Source organism: Psammomys obesus, unplaced genomic scaffold, assembly GCF_907164565.1.
Source record: "Psammomys obesus unplaced genomic scaffold, mPsaObe1.curated_primary_1811, whole genome shotgun sequence".
Classification (NCBI taxonomy): Eukaryota; Metazoa; Chordata; class Mammalia; order Rodentia; family Muridae; genus Psammomys; species Psammomys obesus.
In genome coordinates this window covers 2,994-20,369 of record NW_026592119.1, presented here as the reverse complement: position 1 = coordinate 20,369, position 17,376 = coordinate 2,994, and the positions used below count along the sequence as shown (strand labels likewise).

The window sequence follows — 17,376 nt, the reverse complement described above, 5'->3', positions numbered from 1 at the left end:
CTAGACATAATTGTTTTTAAAAAGGAAAATACTGCTTTACAAGAAATTAAGTAACAAGGCTGATGTGGTGCACTTTATGGTACATGGAGATCTCCACAAGAAGGTCGCTGCAAAGTTGTGGATGTGATAGGCGTCTAATCACTCAGTCTAATCACTGAGTCATGAGTAGAGGGACCAGTGGATGTGTGAGGTAACCACTGAAGAGCAGACTGGAGGGGAAAAATTAGGGTAATTTATTGTTTACAGGTAGCAAAGAGGTTAGAAGACATAAGGAGAGAAGCATTAGAGATTTGCTACATATGTGGTGCCAAAATAGACATGTTTTGTTTTAGGATTTTGTTAGTACCATGTAGGAAATGTGGTCATTTACAGTGAGATTTAGAGATTAGTGAACTGCATGATCTTTCGTGATCTTAATATGTTATGGTTTAGAATTGGTGCTCTGCTCTAAATGGTCACAGTAGTCTCCAGGTTCGAGGCTCTTTACTCTTATACTTGTACACAATACAAGATTGGATTTTAAATGCTAGAGCATATGTTGAGGTTTTCTCAAGGATTTATGGCACTGGTACTTTGTCATCGCTGTTACAGTTTCTTCCAGCAAGTCTACCAGTCATGAAAGGAAATCGACTCTGACCCCAACCCAAAGGGAAAGTATACCAGCCAAGTCTCCAGTGCCTGGTGTGGATCCTGTCGTGAGTCACAGCCCATTTGATCCCCATCATAGGAGTAGCGCTGCAGGAGATGTTTATCGAAGCCACCTTCCCACACACTTGGATCCAGCCATGCCCTTTCACAGGGCTTTGGATCCTGGTAAGTTCAATATTTAATGACAATTTACAACAAAGAAATACTATAGCTTTGTGACTGTTCAAGCTATTATGGTACAATGAATAGACTATTGTACAACTCAGTGCGTTTTTGTGACTAGAACACCCCATGTTACCAGCACCCCAAAATAATAAAACTATTAACAAAGCTTAAAGAACTAAAATCAGTAAGTGTCTGAAAAACTTTCTTCGTGATTGCAGTTGGGAAGTCTGATTGAAAAAGTGGGTTAAAGTGAAGGTCAGTGCCTTTTCTTAAACCATTAACTAAATCTCACCATTATCTTTTTGTTATAAGATAAATTCCCTGGATTTTTTTGCTTTTGTTTTTGTTTTTTTAATGAAGCTAAAGACATGTGATGAGTAGGAGGCAGGTGGAATTCTGTTAGTTCAAGGTAGCCTTGTCTAGGGCTATACCTGTGTTCTTATAGTGGCTTTTACTACCATGTTGTCTCATTAAAAGGCAAAATATCAGGCTAGTAAGGTGGGTTTTAATAAAAGGAACATGCTTGCCACCAACCTACAGAATCCACACAGTGAAAGGGGAGAATGAACAGGTGTCCCCTGACCCCACGCCCACACTGCGGCGTATGTGCACCGCTGAGCATAAACCACTGCACATACAAAGCAAACAAGAATTTTTACTGCAAAGAAGCCCAAAAGTTACCTATTCCTTGGGGAATGTTTTACTTGAAAGCTCTGCTGTTGTCAAATTGTTATTTGAACCTAAACCTGATACAGAGATCACAGACCAACTTGTGCTTCTTCATTCTACTTGAGCTTTTGACTTAGCAGTGTTGTGAAAGCAAAAAGCAGTTGGCAGAAACTTGACTTTCTGGGGCTGGCAATATGTGTTAATACTATTCTATAATGCTGGGTGCAGCAGGGAGCCACAGCCCCTCAACTATGAGTGGAAACAGTTGATGACTACAATGTGCAGTGCTGCTAAGCCTAGGATGTAGTGTAGACATATCAAATGTACTTTCAGCTTCTGGAGCTTGCATTGTTCTGGGCTTTTGGGGGTAGAACCCATTGTAATCTGAAATACTTTTTTCAAGAGAACATCTTCCAGATTGAAATGTGTTTCAGCAGGCAAACTTAACTGACACTTGGAATTCTGGATGAAAGTTAAATTAATAGTCTAGAAAACATAATTGTTCAGTGTCTATCATAAACCTTTATTTAGTAGCATTTTCATCTTGTCCTTTTTCTGTCTGAGCTAGATTTGATAGATAGATAGATAGATAGATAGATAGATAGATAGATAGATAGATTTTATATAAATGTTTTCAAGACAGGGTTTCTTTGAGTAGCCCTGGCTGTCCTGGAACTCAATCTGTAAAGTAGGCTAGCCTTAAAATCAGATATCTACCTGCCCCTGCCTCCTGAATGCTGGGATTAAAGATGTGTACCGCCACGCCTGGCTTATAAATGGCTTTGAGAATAGAGACATTATTTTCTACTTTTACCATACTTCATCACATCCTGAGTTATGTTCTTCAGCAGGGGCTAATAAAACAATAGTTCCTTGATGAAATCCTATTGCTGTAATAAAGTCTTTTTAGAACATGGCCCTAGCCATGTTTGTTTTGTCCATAGCTTCTTCCATGGTATAATAATAGAATTGTAATTTGTTTTTTCAAACACATGCATTACTGAATGGTTATATACAATCATTATTACCTTAGAGAAATTGTTTTCATATATATTCCCACTGTTGTGTTATCAAAAAGGACTTCAATTTTCAACCACAACTCATATAATTCAGGTGAAAACATAATAAAGTTTCGTGGCAATGGCTGAAAGCAAAACGACTTCAGAAATGTTCAGAATATGCTTCCCCTTTCCATTACATCTCTCAAGTATTAGAATAAATTCACTTTACAGAACGTGGTGGCAAATAATCATTTCTTGGGAAAAGTATTTATTGCTGATGGAGCCTTTAATCCCAGCAATCAGGAAGCAGAGGCAGGTGGATCTCTAAGTTTGAAGCTCTCCTGGTCTACAGAGGGAATTCCAGGCCAGCAAGGACTACATAGAGAAATCCTGAGGTGGTGGGAGGGAGGGGTAGAGAAGGAGCTAGACTTCATATCACTAGTGTGTCAAGGACTAAAATTAATCCCTGTAGTTCAGTGGAAGTGGCTTTTGTCCTAGCTCAGCAGGCAGTGTTTCCTCACTCTGTCCGAGGATTACATTTAGCAAAGTAATCTCACACACTCAGTGCCGTTTTTTCTTTCTTTCACTCAGCAGCTGCTGCTTACCTGTTTCAGAGACAGCTTTCACCAACCCCAGGATACCCAAGTCAGTACCAGCTTTATGCAATGGAGAATACAAGACAGACAATCCTAAATGATTACATTACCTCACAGCAGATGCAAGTGAATTTGCGCCCTGATGTCGCCAGGGGACTCTCCCCACGAGAGCAGCCACTGGGTCTCCCTTATCCAGCTACAAGAGGTATGTAGAATTTTTTCACATTTATCAGTAATTAGTGAATACTTGGTAAATAAATGATGGAAAGACATTAAAAAAATAGCTTATACTTTCCTCTGTAGACTTTGGCCCTTGAAAGCAAATAATTTATTGAGATGAGGTGTTACAGTGAATGTCAAAGTAACTAAGTCATATAAAGTGTATTTGTTTGTTTCTCTGTGTAGCGCTGGCTGTCCTGGAACTCACTCTGTAGACCAGGCTGGCCTCAAAGTCAGCGATCCACCTGCCTCTGCCTCCTGAGTGCTGGAATTAAAGAAAGGAGTGTGCTACTGCTGCCTGGCCTGTTTTCTTTAATATGTCTATACCTGAGATTACTTGTGTAGAACTCACTGCTTTCATATTTTGTTTAGATTTAAAGAGGGTCTTAAGAAATAGTGACAATTTTTAAAACTTTTATTTATATTGAATGCAGGTTATTTTGTTATTAGAAGACAAAATAGAAAATCCATGTATACTTCTGGAGTTAGGTGTCAGTTTACAGTAATGCCTAACATAAAGTGTATTTGTCTTTTGGATAGGAATCATTGACCTGACCAATATGCCTCCAACAATTTTAGTGCCTCATGCAGGGGGAACGAGCACTCCCCCAATGGACAGAATCACTTATATTCCTGGTACACAGATTACTTTTCCTCCCAGGCCATACAACGCTGCTTCTTTGTCTCCAGGTAAGATGTGCCAAACTAACATATCTGGCTTGTTCCGGGTGAAAAGGGAACAACTGTTCCAGAAAATAAGTTAGTGGTTTTTCTCTGGAGAACATACATAATAAAATAATGCCCTCTATTTCTCAGACAAAATTGCTAGTCTAACATGCTTTGGTTTTTCTGGTGTAGCCTTCAGAGGCCTTCTGGGCATCTGTCTCCCATTCTGCTTTTCATTAATATATACCTATACTTAGATGCTTAACAAATACCCTAAATGCTTATTTTATGCTCCATGTGCTATCTAAGACTAGCAAGATAAATGTCATAGATCCCACATTTGGAGCTTTGGAAACTTCCGGGCATTTCCAGATGTAACACAGGCTGACAGTTTTGTCTGACGTTGCAGATTCATGTTTTGCAGGTCACCCAACACATCTTGCAGCAGCTGCAAGTGCTGAGAGGGAACGAGAACGAGAAAGGGAGAAGGAACGAGAGCGAGAACGTGAACGTGAACGCGAACGCGAAAGAATCAGTGCTTCCTCTGACCTCTACTTACGAGCAGGTCAGTGAGAGGCTTTGCACCTCTCTCAGAGGACAGATCCTAGGAATTTCCTGTTGGGCATCATGCTTAATTATTGTATGTAGGTGAATAAGAATTGTAAGATGGGCTTCCGGGCATGGTGGCACACACTTTTAATCCCAGTGCTTGGGAGGCAGAGGCAGTTGGATCTTTGTGAGTTCAAGTCCAGCCTGGTCTATAAAGACAGCCGAGGACAGCCAGAGCATATGTTACACAGAGAAACTCTGTCTCAAAAAAAAAAAAAAAAAAAAAAAACACCAAAAGGGGGGGGGGGGGTATTGTAAGATCGAAAGTCAATATATTTGAAATACAAGCAAAAGTGCTATAGAAATTATAAGGACTTTCCATGTTGTCATTCTGATTGGGTTCAAGTAGCATAGGTCTTTAGTTGCTCCTGAAAAATTACAGCTCTTCAAGTTGAAAGAACAGCTCCAGCTCAAAGAGGGAGTGGAAAGTACAACTGGGCAATTTCCATACCCTGCTTATAGTGAAGCACTGCCATTCCGCCCATGTCAGTCATGTGACCAGAAGGGCATTTCCTTTTTTTAAGACAGGGTTTCTCTGTGTAGCCTTGGCTATTCTGGAACTCATTCTACAGACCAGGCTGGCCTCAAACTCAAAGATCCACCTGCCTCTGCCTCCCAAGCACTGGAATTAAAGGTTTGAGCCACCATATCACTGCCTGGCTCAAAAAAGCATCTTTTCTTTCTTTCTTCCTTCCTTCCTCCCCTCCCCTCCCTTCCCTTTTCTTCCTGAGGCAGGGTTTTTCTATGTAGCCTTTGCCGTCCTGGACTGTCTTTGTAAACTAGGCTGACCTTGAACTCACAGCATTATGTCTGCCTCGGCCTCCCAAGCACTGGGATTAAAGGCATGTGCCACTGCGCCCAGCTCAGAAGAGTATTTCTTAAAAGAGTGGCATGGGATGTGCTAACACTCAAAAGTTGGGCATGGGCTGTTCAGTGAAACTGTCTCAGGAACTCTTGTATGTGCCAATGGTGGTGTGAAACAGTCAGACACAGAGGATGGCCAGAAAGTGCTGAGAACACAGAAGCAGAATCAGAGGGAGCTGACAAGAGGAAAAAAAAAAAAAAAAGATCATATGAATATATATATATGATTAACTGAACTGGACCTGCACATGCCTGTAACCCAGTATCTTACTTAGTGCTTTACTGCTGCAATGAGACACCATGACCAAGGCAACTCTTAAAAAGGAAAACATTTAATTTTGGCTGGCGGAAGGTATGGAGGTGTTCAGGCAGACATGCTGGAGAAGGATCTGAGAGTTCTGCATTTGCACCTGGATTGGCAGGCAGCAGGCACAGAGAGTAACACTGGGCCTGGTTTTGAGTTTCTGAAACCTTATACCCATGCCCAGAGGCACACTTCCTCCAACAAGGCCACACCTGTTCCAACAAGAACACCTCTTCTAATAGTGGCAGACCCTATCAGTCTATGGGGGACAATTTAATTCAAACTACTACATCCATCATTCAGGAAGCTGAAACAGGAGGATTGTAATTTGACATCAGCCTGACATTCATAACAAGATCCTGTCTCATATTAAAAAAAAGAGAAGTGTGTGTGTCGTGGCGGGGTGACATTCAGAGTGACACAACATGAAAAATGGCAAGATCGCAATCTGGGAAAACAAGGATAATTTTTATTCTAGACATAGTTTATCTGACAGATATTTGGGCCATCTCTTTTTTTATCTGTATCAATTATTTTTTAAAAAAATAATCAGACCATTTACTAAGGGCCATATTGTAAGAAACACTGATCTGACACTTAAGAACACAGACTGATGTACAACAGTTAAAAGATGTGAAGAGAGGAGTCAGTTGGTTTCTAGATGCCATCCAAAGGGCAGTGTAGGTGTAGGCAAAAGGAAGCAGAGAATAAGAGAAATCACTACTAATCTGACCCTTAAAAAATGCCTGTAATGAATACATTTTGTGGTAATACCATAATACTGAGTCCATGTGGATTATATAAAAACATGAAAAATTAAAGTCAAATTCAAATAATACATAATTTTGGTGGGAGCTAGGGTTTAAAAATTTGTTAATCCCACTGACTTGCAAAGTAACAGGTAAAAACATCAAAATACTATTTTCTTACACTGAATTGATCTTCTCCATGTTGCAGCTGCACACACACTGATATATGATGAATGTCATGTAAATGGGGTCACTCCTATGCATAGAAACATCTAGATACTGATCGATTAGCAGTTCCACTACTACTAGCAATTGGTCTTATAGGCATACTGTTAATTCCCCAAAGTGTATTCAGAAGAAAGGAAATTGTCAGAGAGTCTGGCTGAGGTTGTACTGGCTGTGGGAATAAGTCTGTGCTAAAATGTCTCTTATACATGCAAAGAATGAGGTAGAAACAGAGAAGAAATTGATCAGCAAATTAGAGTTTAAGATTCTCCAAGCTCTGCTATGAGACAGTTAAAGCTAAGTGAGTAAAACTTTGAAGCTGTGGAAGACAAACTTTTGGAGAGGGTTTAGTGAGTATAATATTCCATCTCACAAGAGACAACATGTAATCATGAAATAGAGCAGGGGCAGAGGGTTTAGATGAACTCAGTTGGTAAACTAGTTGCCATACAGTGTAGTGACCTGAGTTTGAGTCCCAAACCATGTAAAAAAAACAAAAAACAAAAAAACAACAACAACAACAAAAAAACACCTGGTTTGGTGCCATGTGCTTGTAATAGCAGAGCAGGAGAGGCTTAGACAGTTGGCTCCTTGGTGCTCACTGGTCAGCCTGCCCACCCAGTTTCCAGATTTCAAGCCACTAAGAGTCTATCTCAGAAACAAGGTGGAAAGTACCTGAGGAATGACAGGGATTGACCTCAGGTCATATGCACATGTGTATGCTTATGTACACAACCACAAAGAGGCAAAACAGGGTTAACCATGACTGAGTGCAGAAGCCAAGCTGTAATTTTATTTTCATTGTGACACATGGGATGTTCTGCCAACTTTGATTTGGGTGATCATACTAACCTAAAAATTTCAGCACAGTCTGCAAGATGAGTGTCTGAGATATGTAGCACTTTCTTGTTGGTCCTTCTCTTTCCTTTCTGGATTTGAGATTGAAACTCCCAACAAAATTGGAAATGACCGTAAATGACAGCTGAGATTCTGTTTCAGTTTTGTTGGGTTTTATTGCTTCTTTATTGAGAAAGTTAGAGCCCATTTCTAGGAAGTATAGTATCAAGTTTCTTGTTCTCATTTTTCTATTTGGTAAAACTGGATTAAAATTTTTATAACTTACTGCCTTTATTTCTGTAGCTGCTTCATTTGGGTTATCAGTCTGACTTTTTCTTTTACCTCTTCAGGCTCAGAACAGTCAGGCCGCCCTGGTAGCCACGGATATGTTCGCTCACCTTCCCCTTCAATAAGAACTCAGGAGACCATGTTGCAACAGAGACCCAGTGTTTTCCAGGGAACCAATGGAACAAGTGTAATCACACCTTTGGATCCAACTGCTCAGCTACGAATCATGTCAGTCTTTTGTACTCATAAACATTTTGACCAAAATAAGTCTATATCTTGCATGTTTTAATCTAACATTTACTGATGACTCTGTGTGTGTATGTATGCATGGATGTAAGTGTGTAAGTCTGTGGGAGTCTGTTCTCTACTATGTGGGTCCTGAGACTTGAATTCAGATTGTGAGCCATGGCAGCAAGGCAGCTCAGCCTTTACCTGCTTAGCTATCTTGATTTTTAAACCACCGACTATAATAGTCAAGATTTTCTATTGCTGAACTTTTAAAAAATGTAATTTGTTCTTTCATTTTCTCAACAATGTTCCCCCCGATATTCTCTCCTTAAGTACCTTTATTTTATTTTGTTCACAGGCCACTGCCTGCTGGAGGGCCTTCAATAAGCCAAGGCCTGCCAGCTTCCCGTTACAACACTGCTGCGGATGCCCTGGCTGCTCTCGTGGACGCTGCAGCTTCTGCACCCCAGATGGATGTTTCCAAAACAAAAGAGAGTAAGCATGAAGCTGCCAGGTTAGAAGAAAATTTGAGAAGCAGGTCAGCAACAGTTAGTGAACAGCAGCAGCTAGAGCAGAAAAACCTGGAGGTGGAGAAGAGATCTGTTCAGTGTGTGTGCACTTCTTCAGCCCTTCCAAGTGGCAAGCCCCAGCCTCATGCCTCAGTAGTGTATTCTGAGGCTGGGAAAGATAAAGGGCCTCCTCCAAAATCCAGATATGAGGAAGAGCTAAGGACCCGAGGGAAGACTACCATTACTGCAGCTAACTTCATAGACGTGATCATCACCCGGCAAATTGCCTCGGACAAGGATGCGAGGGAACGTGGCTCTCAAAGCTCAGACTCTTCTAGTAGCTGTATGTATCTCCATCTGAGTTTCACAGTGTGGTATCTGAGTAAAGACTTGCTTTATCCTTTACGTTAAGCCGGCCTGGTATGGAACGAACTAATGCTTGACAGAACTATGAGAGAAGTATTGTGGGTGCAAAATGTATCTTCTAATATTCTTATGACTTACACATCCCCCATGTCCTAAGTATAAGCTCATCAATATCTTACCTAGGAAAAAAACACAGAATTATAGTTAGAATTGGCTAGCTGGGAAATAGAGCTTCTGAAGGTATTTAGGCCTAAAAAGTAACAGGAATGTCTTCAAGGTCTGTGCTTCCATTTTTTTCTCTCAGGAATTGTTTAGTAGGTTCACTGATCTCCCAAGGCCTCTCCTGTCAAATATCCCCCCCCCCCCCCCCAGACAGGGTTTTCTCTGTGTAGTCTTGGCTGTCCTGGACTTGATTTGTAGACCAGGCTGGCCCTGAACTCATAAGAGCTCCACCTGCCTCTGCCTCCCTGAGTGCTGGGATTACAGGCATGCGCCACTGTGCCCTCCTTCTGTCCTTTTTCTAAGGTAGTTTCTTGAAAGTGAGCTTATAAGTAGTGACTGGTATTCACTTGATATCATTCTTGAGAATTGGTGTTCCATCCACTTTGGTTAGTGTGTTTTTCTTGCAAGTAAGAATCAAAATACTTTTTAACACAAATACAAAAATGCTTTTTAACATTCCTTAGGGGTGATGAGATAATTCAGCAGGAATAGGCACTTACCAACAATTCTTATGATCTGAATCCCCATAGTGAAAGGAGAGAACTGACCCTGGCACCAATTGACCTTCACGTGTATGCAGTGATGCAGGCCCTCAAGACACAGAAGTAAATATATGAATAAGTGTAATTAAACATTTTTCTTACATACAACCTACATTCTATTCTATATGAAGTTTTAGAGAAAAGTATGCTCAAGCAAGCCGTTAAGAAATACTGGAAGCAGTTTACTCAGTCATTTTTTTGGTATCTCCATTAAGGAAATTAGGTAGAGCACTGGAGTAGCATGCAATTCTAATCTCCAAGAATCCACTTATGTAGTTACAAGTTGTTAACAAAATTTTTAGAGAAAAGTGGGGAGCTTGGTAAGTGTAGAAGAAACACTTCCCTAGACCTGGAAGTAAGAAAGTTTACAACGTAGACTTTCATCATGCAGAAAACTACTAGCTCGGGGAAGGAGAGCAGTGCAGGGCACGTTGGAGGGGAGTCACCGTCACGTACCAGCCTCTGCTTTCATAGTGTTTTCAGCAGTCTGAAAACAGAAAGCCCAAGTTCTTAGACCCCTGCTTCTTACCTTTGAGTGTAGTCATCTTTTCGATCACTAGTCAACATCCTGCATGTTGCACAGGCTAGTGACAACTACTCAGTGTCATTTTCAGTGTAACTCTTGTGAGCTTGCCTCATCCTTCACCTGTACCCTCTAATCTTCAAGAGTGGTATGAATATAATTTGCAATTAAATTGTTTGCTGACAGAATATTGTCAGTTCTTGTCATCCTGTGTTGCTGGTTCATAAGCACTGATGAGCAATACTGAACACAATCCTTTCCAGTCATTTACAATATAGTGGTTTATTTTAGTCATGGTAGTTATTTTAGCATTGATTTTCATGACAGGTGGGAGGTATGTAGAGATCTCATTTGAATAGTAAGAACAGTATGCAGTGGTCAAGTAGTTTGCCTTCTATGCCTGTCTGTGTTGAGCTAAGACCACAGCCTTGATGCAGGCTCTGGTACAGCCTGTAGATGGCCTCTCACAGAAGTTTGTTTAACAAGTTCTACTTGACTCTTCCCAAATCTCAGCTCTGAAGCATGGTAGGTTTGTAGAAAGCTACCTGTGACCTGCATCTACAGAGTCCATCAGTTTTCTAGAGAGCTGTATCTTAGAAGGGTCTATGTGGGCATCCTCTAAATTTGGTTAATACCCTCTTTTTGATGTAACTTCCTTCACATAATTCCTACTGCTCCTATTCAATTTCTCAATGTCATACTTAAGTTATTTGAGAAAATCATTATTTCAATTTTATAAGTAGTAATGGTGTTATGGATAATGAAGCAGCTGTATGGCCTGTTCTGGTTAGATCAGATCATTCACAGAAATGGAATTACTGGAATCAATTAATTGTTGAGATTTGTCCTCCAATTATTAATCTCCTTTGATGAGTGTTACCCCTCGGTTTCTTTTCAAGCTCTCAGGGGCTTATCCCAAGTCTGTTCTTAATTCTGCTTCATCTCATGCTTAAAAAATCATACAGCCTATTGAGATTAGGAGCACAGTCATCTTTAACAGTCTGTTGAGTTTGATTAGGTTTTATTCCTCATATGGAATGCTACTGGACATTTCTTTAGCAGAATCAAAAACCTAAAACATGCAAATAGCTTTGAAGAGCTTGAACTTTTGAAACATTCCATGGATTTATTTTAAAATAAGATTCTTTTCTTAAAGTGTCTTCTCACAGGTATGAAGCACCTAGTGATGCTATTGAGGTGATAAGTCCTGCCAGCTCACCTGTACCACCCCAGGAAAAACCACAGGCCTATCAGCCAGAGATGGTTAAGGCAAATCAAGCAGAAAGTATGTCTGTTTTTGCCACTTACGTGTTTCATGTTTGCATTAACATTTGCTTCTAATTACCTGTCTAGGCCATGGTAAGAATAACTTGTTGTAGGGTGATCTACTTTAGAAACATTTAGAGCTGTACTAACAAAATGTACCTTTTAAACTATTATTGATTACTGTTTTGTTTATAGTTTATTGAAGACAGATCCTGTGGGGCTTGGGGTGTGTATCTAGGTAAATTTAAGTGTTGCACAAGCATAAGGACCTGAGTTTGGGTATCCAGAACCCTCATGAAAAACCAGGCATAGTAACCCTGTAACCCCAGCACAGGAGGAAGAGGTGCAGGGAGCATTAACAGTAGATCCCTACAGTTTACTAGCCAGGCAGTCTTGCTGAATCCAGCAAGACTGGATCAGGTTCACCAGCAGTAGACAACAGCAGAGGAAAGACACTTGGCATCAGTTTCCAGCCTGCACGTACACACACACTAACAAGCATGCGCACATACACACACAAACAGGAAAATGTTGCTCACTTCTCCACTCTAAAGCATGAAAACTAGTAGAATAAACCAATGGGTATTTTTTTGCTTCAGGATATAAATACGTAAGTTATGTGTAGAGGTGCATATTATATCCTTTTCTTACATTTTTTCTGAGTTACACTTAATACTGGATACTGAGTCTGTGGAGGAGGCATTCCTGGGATAATGTATCTCCCTGCTGTTTATCAGATGAGCCCACTCGACAGTATGAAGGACCACTGCATCACTATCGGTCCCAGCAGGACTCACCATCTCCACAGCAGCAGCCACCACTGCCCCCATCTTCGCAGGCAGAGGGAATGGGGCAGGTGCCTAGGACCCATCGACTGATCACCCTTGCTGACCACATCTGTGTAAGCCTTTTTCTACTTCCACTATTATTTTTTTAAGCATGCAAAAAGCATTAAAAAAAAAAAAAAAACCTAAGAAATTCATAGCAAAGATACTTGTTCAGGTTAAGCTAGCATGGGGCACATACCCCACCACTCAGGAGTCTGAGTAGTTTTTTTACTCAGAATGAGATTATCTTTTTTTTTAAAGAATGTTAAGCTAGAAGCCGAGTTTTTTTAGCACTCTCTTGGGGGGTACTGAACAGCTGCAGCACTTTTTCCTCTTCTCATTCACAGCAAATTATCACACAAGATTTTGCTAGAAATCAAGTTTCCTCGCAGCCTCCTACTTCTACATTCCAAACTTCACCATCTGCTTTGGCATCCACACCTGTAAGAACTAAAACATCAAGTCGTTACAGCCCAGAATCCCAGTCTCAGAGCGTTCTACATCCAAGACCAGGTTCTAGAGTCTCTCCAGAGAATCTTGTGGATAAATCCCGGGGAAGGTATGGTTTTGTTTTTACCAAAAATTACATAAAATTTGTATCAATAAGATAATCTGAATATGTTTACAAGTTAGGAGATTTCATTTCTCATAGGAAATATCATCTGTCCTTATTCTCTGGAAAGTGGTAATAGGGGTATGTGTGTTATTTTTCAGGATGTCAACTGTCTGGGCACTTAGCACTGGGTACAATCGGTGCATACACAAAAGTAGTTGGGTAATTTGCAGAGGTTTGAGTATCCTTTCAAAAATTCTTTCTCAGGCTTGGGTAGTCAGTACATGCCTCTATTTCTGGCTACTCAGAGGGCAGAGGCAAGAAAATATGAAGCCTTGCCTGGGGCTAGTCTAGGCTATATAATGAGACACTGTATCAAAAAAAAATCAGTTGCAATAACAGAACAACGAGGCTGTGAACACAGTGCAGTTTCGGCACACTTGCCGCACATAGACAAGGCTTCAGTCTTGATCAACTAGTGCTGCTTGTTAACAATGTTCTGTCTAAAGTTTTTCAAAAAGGAAGCAGGGGTTTTAGTTCAAAGTAGTACACTAAACATCAATTGATGTTAACTTATATTTAAATAGGAAATTAATTCATAAGAATCCTAGAACAAAAATGACTATGGATAAAAGAAAATTTCTAGCAGATACTTTGAATATTCATGGAGGGTGGAGAATAAGTGGAGACCAACGCTCGGGTACAGAGAAATTTGCAAGACATGGCTATCCCTCAAAATGATCCAGGTAGAGCTGATGGCACTGAGGACAGAGGCAAGTAGATGACTGGCCCTGTGTCAGTTGGAAGCTGGCTAGTCTTAAAAGTAGAGAACTACCAGGTGTAGTGAATCCCGGTCATTAGAGACAGGCAGGAATGTGTCTGTACGCTTTAGGCCAGCCTGGTCTACATAGTGAGTTCTAGGGACAGCAAGGGCAATGTGGAGATCCTGCCTCAAACAAAGTTAGAAAACCTCACAGTATACTTCTGTGTATCCTAATGCAGCAAACGGCCAGCTGTTTTCAGCTTCATTCTCACTTTCCCACCCCATCCCTGACCTCTACCCACAAGCCATACTGGGCTATTTTGAAACAGATGCTAGACATAATCATTTTAAAAGGCCTAATGATCTTAAAGATAAAAGTATGCTTATTCTCCTTTTTGCGTGTGTGTATGGGGAGGTTGTCTTTTGAGACAGGGTCTTTTTATATAGCTTTTGCTGTTCTGGAACTGGCTATGTAGACCAGGCTAGCCTCTAATTAGAATCTAGAAACTTGCCTGCCTCTGCCTCCTCAGTTCTTGAGGTAAAGGTGTGTACCACTAAACCAAGCTTATATTTTTCTTTTTTGGAAAAAGAAGAGTGCAGTTATAAAAAAACAGAAGGCTGGCTGTAATCCTCCAAAGCCTGAAGGGGAAGACACTAGAAACCAGGAGTTTCTTTTAGATTAGCCTGAAAAACAACAAAACACAAACACCATGAATACATAAACAAATAAATATATAATAAATGAGGCAGAAAACTGCTCTGTAACAGATCTGGAACAAGAGGGCTTCCAATTGGCTTCTCCACTTATAACCAAATCTGTAAATCTCAGAAGGGTTAATTTATTTCATTACTCTTAGTAAAATCACCTGATTTTATCATTTAAAATGTTTACATAATCCATTTTGCTGTCAGTTCTGGAAATGCAGGTGAGGCTAGAGAAGTGGTTTAGCCCTGGTGCACACCCAGGGCAGTCCTGCGGTGTTAGCACAGAACGTGCTTCATGAGCCCTATGGAAAGGCTGATAACTGGGCAAAGAGGTAGGAAGATATGTGTGCTTATTTTTATATTTAAAGAACACATATAAATGGTTAAAATATAGTATGTAAATGTAAAATATGTAAACTAAAGATTAAACCAAAAAGGACAAAACTTGAAGTTAAATCAGCTTTTCTTGTGTATGTTGATGTATGAAATCATAAAGGTTCATAGATAAACCTCAAAGAAGTAAAAAACTGTCATTTTAAGAACAGGGTAGGATTGACTGGGGAAAGAAACGCCAAATTTATAAATTTTCACATAGCTGTAATAATAAACGTAGATGTGGAATCAGAGGTGGCCCCAAAGTACAACCTCAAAGTATTGTGTTTTCTACCTAGCAGGCCTGGGAAGTCTCCAGAGAGGAGTCACATCCCATCAGAGCCCTATGAGCCCATCTCCCCACCCCAAGGTCCTGCTGTGCATGAGAAGCAGGACAGCATGCTGCTCCTGTCACAAAGGGGAGTGGAGCCTGCAGAGCAAAGGTGAGGACACACACATCTGTGCGCTGGCTCCTGTTAGAGACAGACTGTACCTAAGGCTTGCCTTAAGTCACTGTCTCTTTGGTTTTTATAAAAGGATAAGACTCTGGGAGGAACATTTAAGAGTATTATGAGCTAGTACTACCCAAAACATCACATTTAATAAGTTAGAGAAACTTCATCATTACTCTCAAGTTAATCTTTCTAGGCCTTTTTCAAATTCTTACTTTGGGCAGCAGGTGGCAGTGGTTCAGCCAATATTTCAGAATACTTTATCAAAGTATCTGGACTGCACACAGACTACACTGCCTTGTATATTTTGTTTTGACCTCTGACCCTAACTTTGACCTGAATAACTGACTTCTCTGTACCTTACCAGAGTAGGTAGATTGAGACACACTGAGACACTTAGTCACTAGCATGACATTTGCATTCCTTCAAGACCAGGCTTACAAAGCTTCATTTCCTGCTGTTTCACCATTATGTTATATTCTCTGTTGTCTTGAGTTCTTTTTCTTCAAAGTCATGCTCTTTTCTTGGAATTAACACCTGAGAGGAAAATACATGATTTAATGGTGGCCAAGACTGGTAGGGAGAAGAAAGTCTAGTTTTAAAACAGGTCTAACTCTAGGCTACTGGTGAATTTCTGAGAATTTATTGCACATATTTGTAGGCAACATGATACATGTTATTACCTTCAATGAAATGAGGAAGAAAATCCTACATCCATGTTTTCCCAAATTGAAGTTTTACATACAGGGACCACGTCTTCCTCTTTTTGCCTTTGTTCTTATGTTTTAATGATAAATGTACGACTGGATGGGGTTGACAAGAGGTATGTTCTGTTACCATCTCTGTTAGGGGAAGGTACCAGTGAGATAGGAGATCCTTCGTATTAAAACTTGGTTCCTCTGCTATTTGTCTCAAAATGATTATAATAGTTAGGGCATTCTATATAGATGATGCAGCTATTTTGCGAACTAATGACTGGTTAGGCGTGAGCTTTTGGTAGTCTACAGATAGGTATGGTATTAGTTACAACTGGTTACTTAATGAGAATGTTCCTACAAAGTTAGTTCCTAGCTTATATAACTATTGTTTGCACTGTTAAGCAAAAACAAAAACAAAACCCAGAAGCAACTTGATAAGCTGTTTTTAAGTTTTCCAATTATTACTCTGCCATTTTATCCTTTGAAATTTTTCTATAGATTAGCCAGACATGGTGGCACACACCTTTGATCCCAGCACTGGGGAGGCAGAGGCAGGCAGACCTCTGAGTTCAAGACTATCCTGGTCTACACAGTGAATTCCAGGACCGACAAGGCCATGTAGATCAATTTCATTTTAACACTAATTTTGCTGTTTGATTTTTCACAGCTAAAAAGCATTTGACTACTTCCTAATGAGTTCATGGTCACATCATTTCTCAAGGTTGTAACCAACACATAGTGAGAGGCAGTAGTTTTCTGAGTATCCTGTGCCTGTTGCGTGGGACTGTGACAGACTGAATTCTTTTCCTGACAGGAATGATTCTCGATCACCAGGAAGTATAAGCTACTTGCCTTCATTCTTCACCAAGCTTGAAAGCACATCACCCATGGTTAAATCAAAGAAGCAGGAAATTTTTCGTAAGTTGAACTCCTCTGGTGGAGGTGACTCTGATATGGGTAAGTGGGATTTCTTTCATGAACCCCAAATAAAACATGCATTAGCAATGCTATCTCCGATGTTGCTTTTTTTTATAAATCTTGAGTTTGAAGGTTTTTATGGAGCATCTAGACCTATACAATGTTGGCAAGTTTATGAATAGTTCCTTCGTAAGAAGCAGGAACTTGGATGTTTTCTGAAGCCATTCATCTTCAGGGGAACTAATGCTGGATCCCAGGATGCATTTTTCTTTACATGTGACTAAATTCTCTCTCCATATGTTTTTATTGATTTCTGTCTTATTTTAAAGCCCTACGTTGCCCTACTTCTATTTGAGGCATTTCCAAATGACATTTCTTCAAGTATTTGAAGAGTATCTTCTCCATGAGTCTTGTCTCTAAGTCCTATTCTCATCAATTGTTCTATGTATGATATTATCTCTTTATAAAACTTATCTTTTGAGACTCTTCTGAATAATACAAATTAATGATACAATCTGTCTAAGAGTATCATTATTTTTAGGAACCCAAACAGCTAAGTTACATGATGCTCTACCTAAAAACAGATGTCAAG

At 40.2% G+C, this 17,376-nt stretch overlaps 1 protein-coding gene across 1 annotated transcript; it reads left to right on the top strand.

The window, feature by feature from the left end:
• Positions 1–554: 554 nt before the first annotated feature.
• On the top strand, positions 555–16,823 carry LOC129681155 (nuclear receptor corepressor 1-like; the record flags this gene model as incomplete). The annotated part of the gene is given in 11 exon segments (XM_055613033.1): positions 555–813; positions 3,075–3,284; positions 3,839–3,988; positions 4,389–4,529; positions 7,903–8,068; positions 8,427–8,920; positions 11,387–11,515; positions 12,234–12,397; positions 12,671–12,882; positions 15,016–15,159; positions 16,681–16,823. Coding segments are annotated over 11 exon segments (2,212 nt in total), but the record flags the coding sequence as incomplete, so codon positions are not given.
• Between the last annotated feature and the right edge of the window lie 553 nt (positions 16,824–17,376).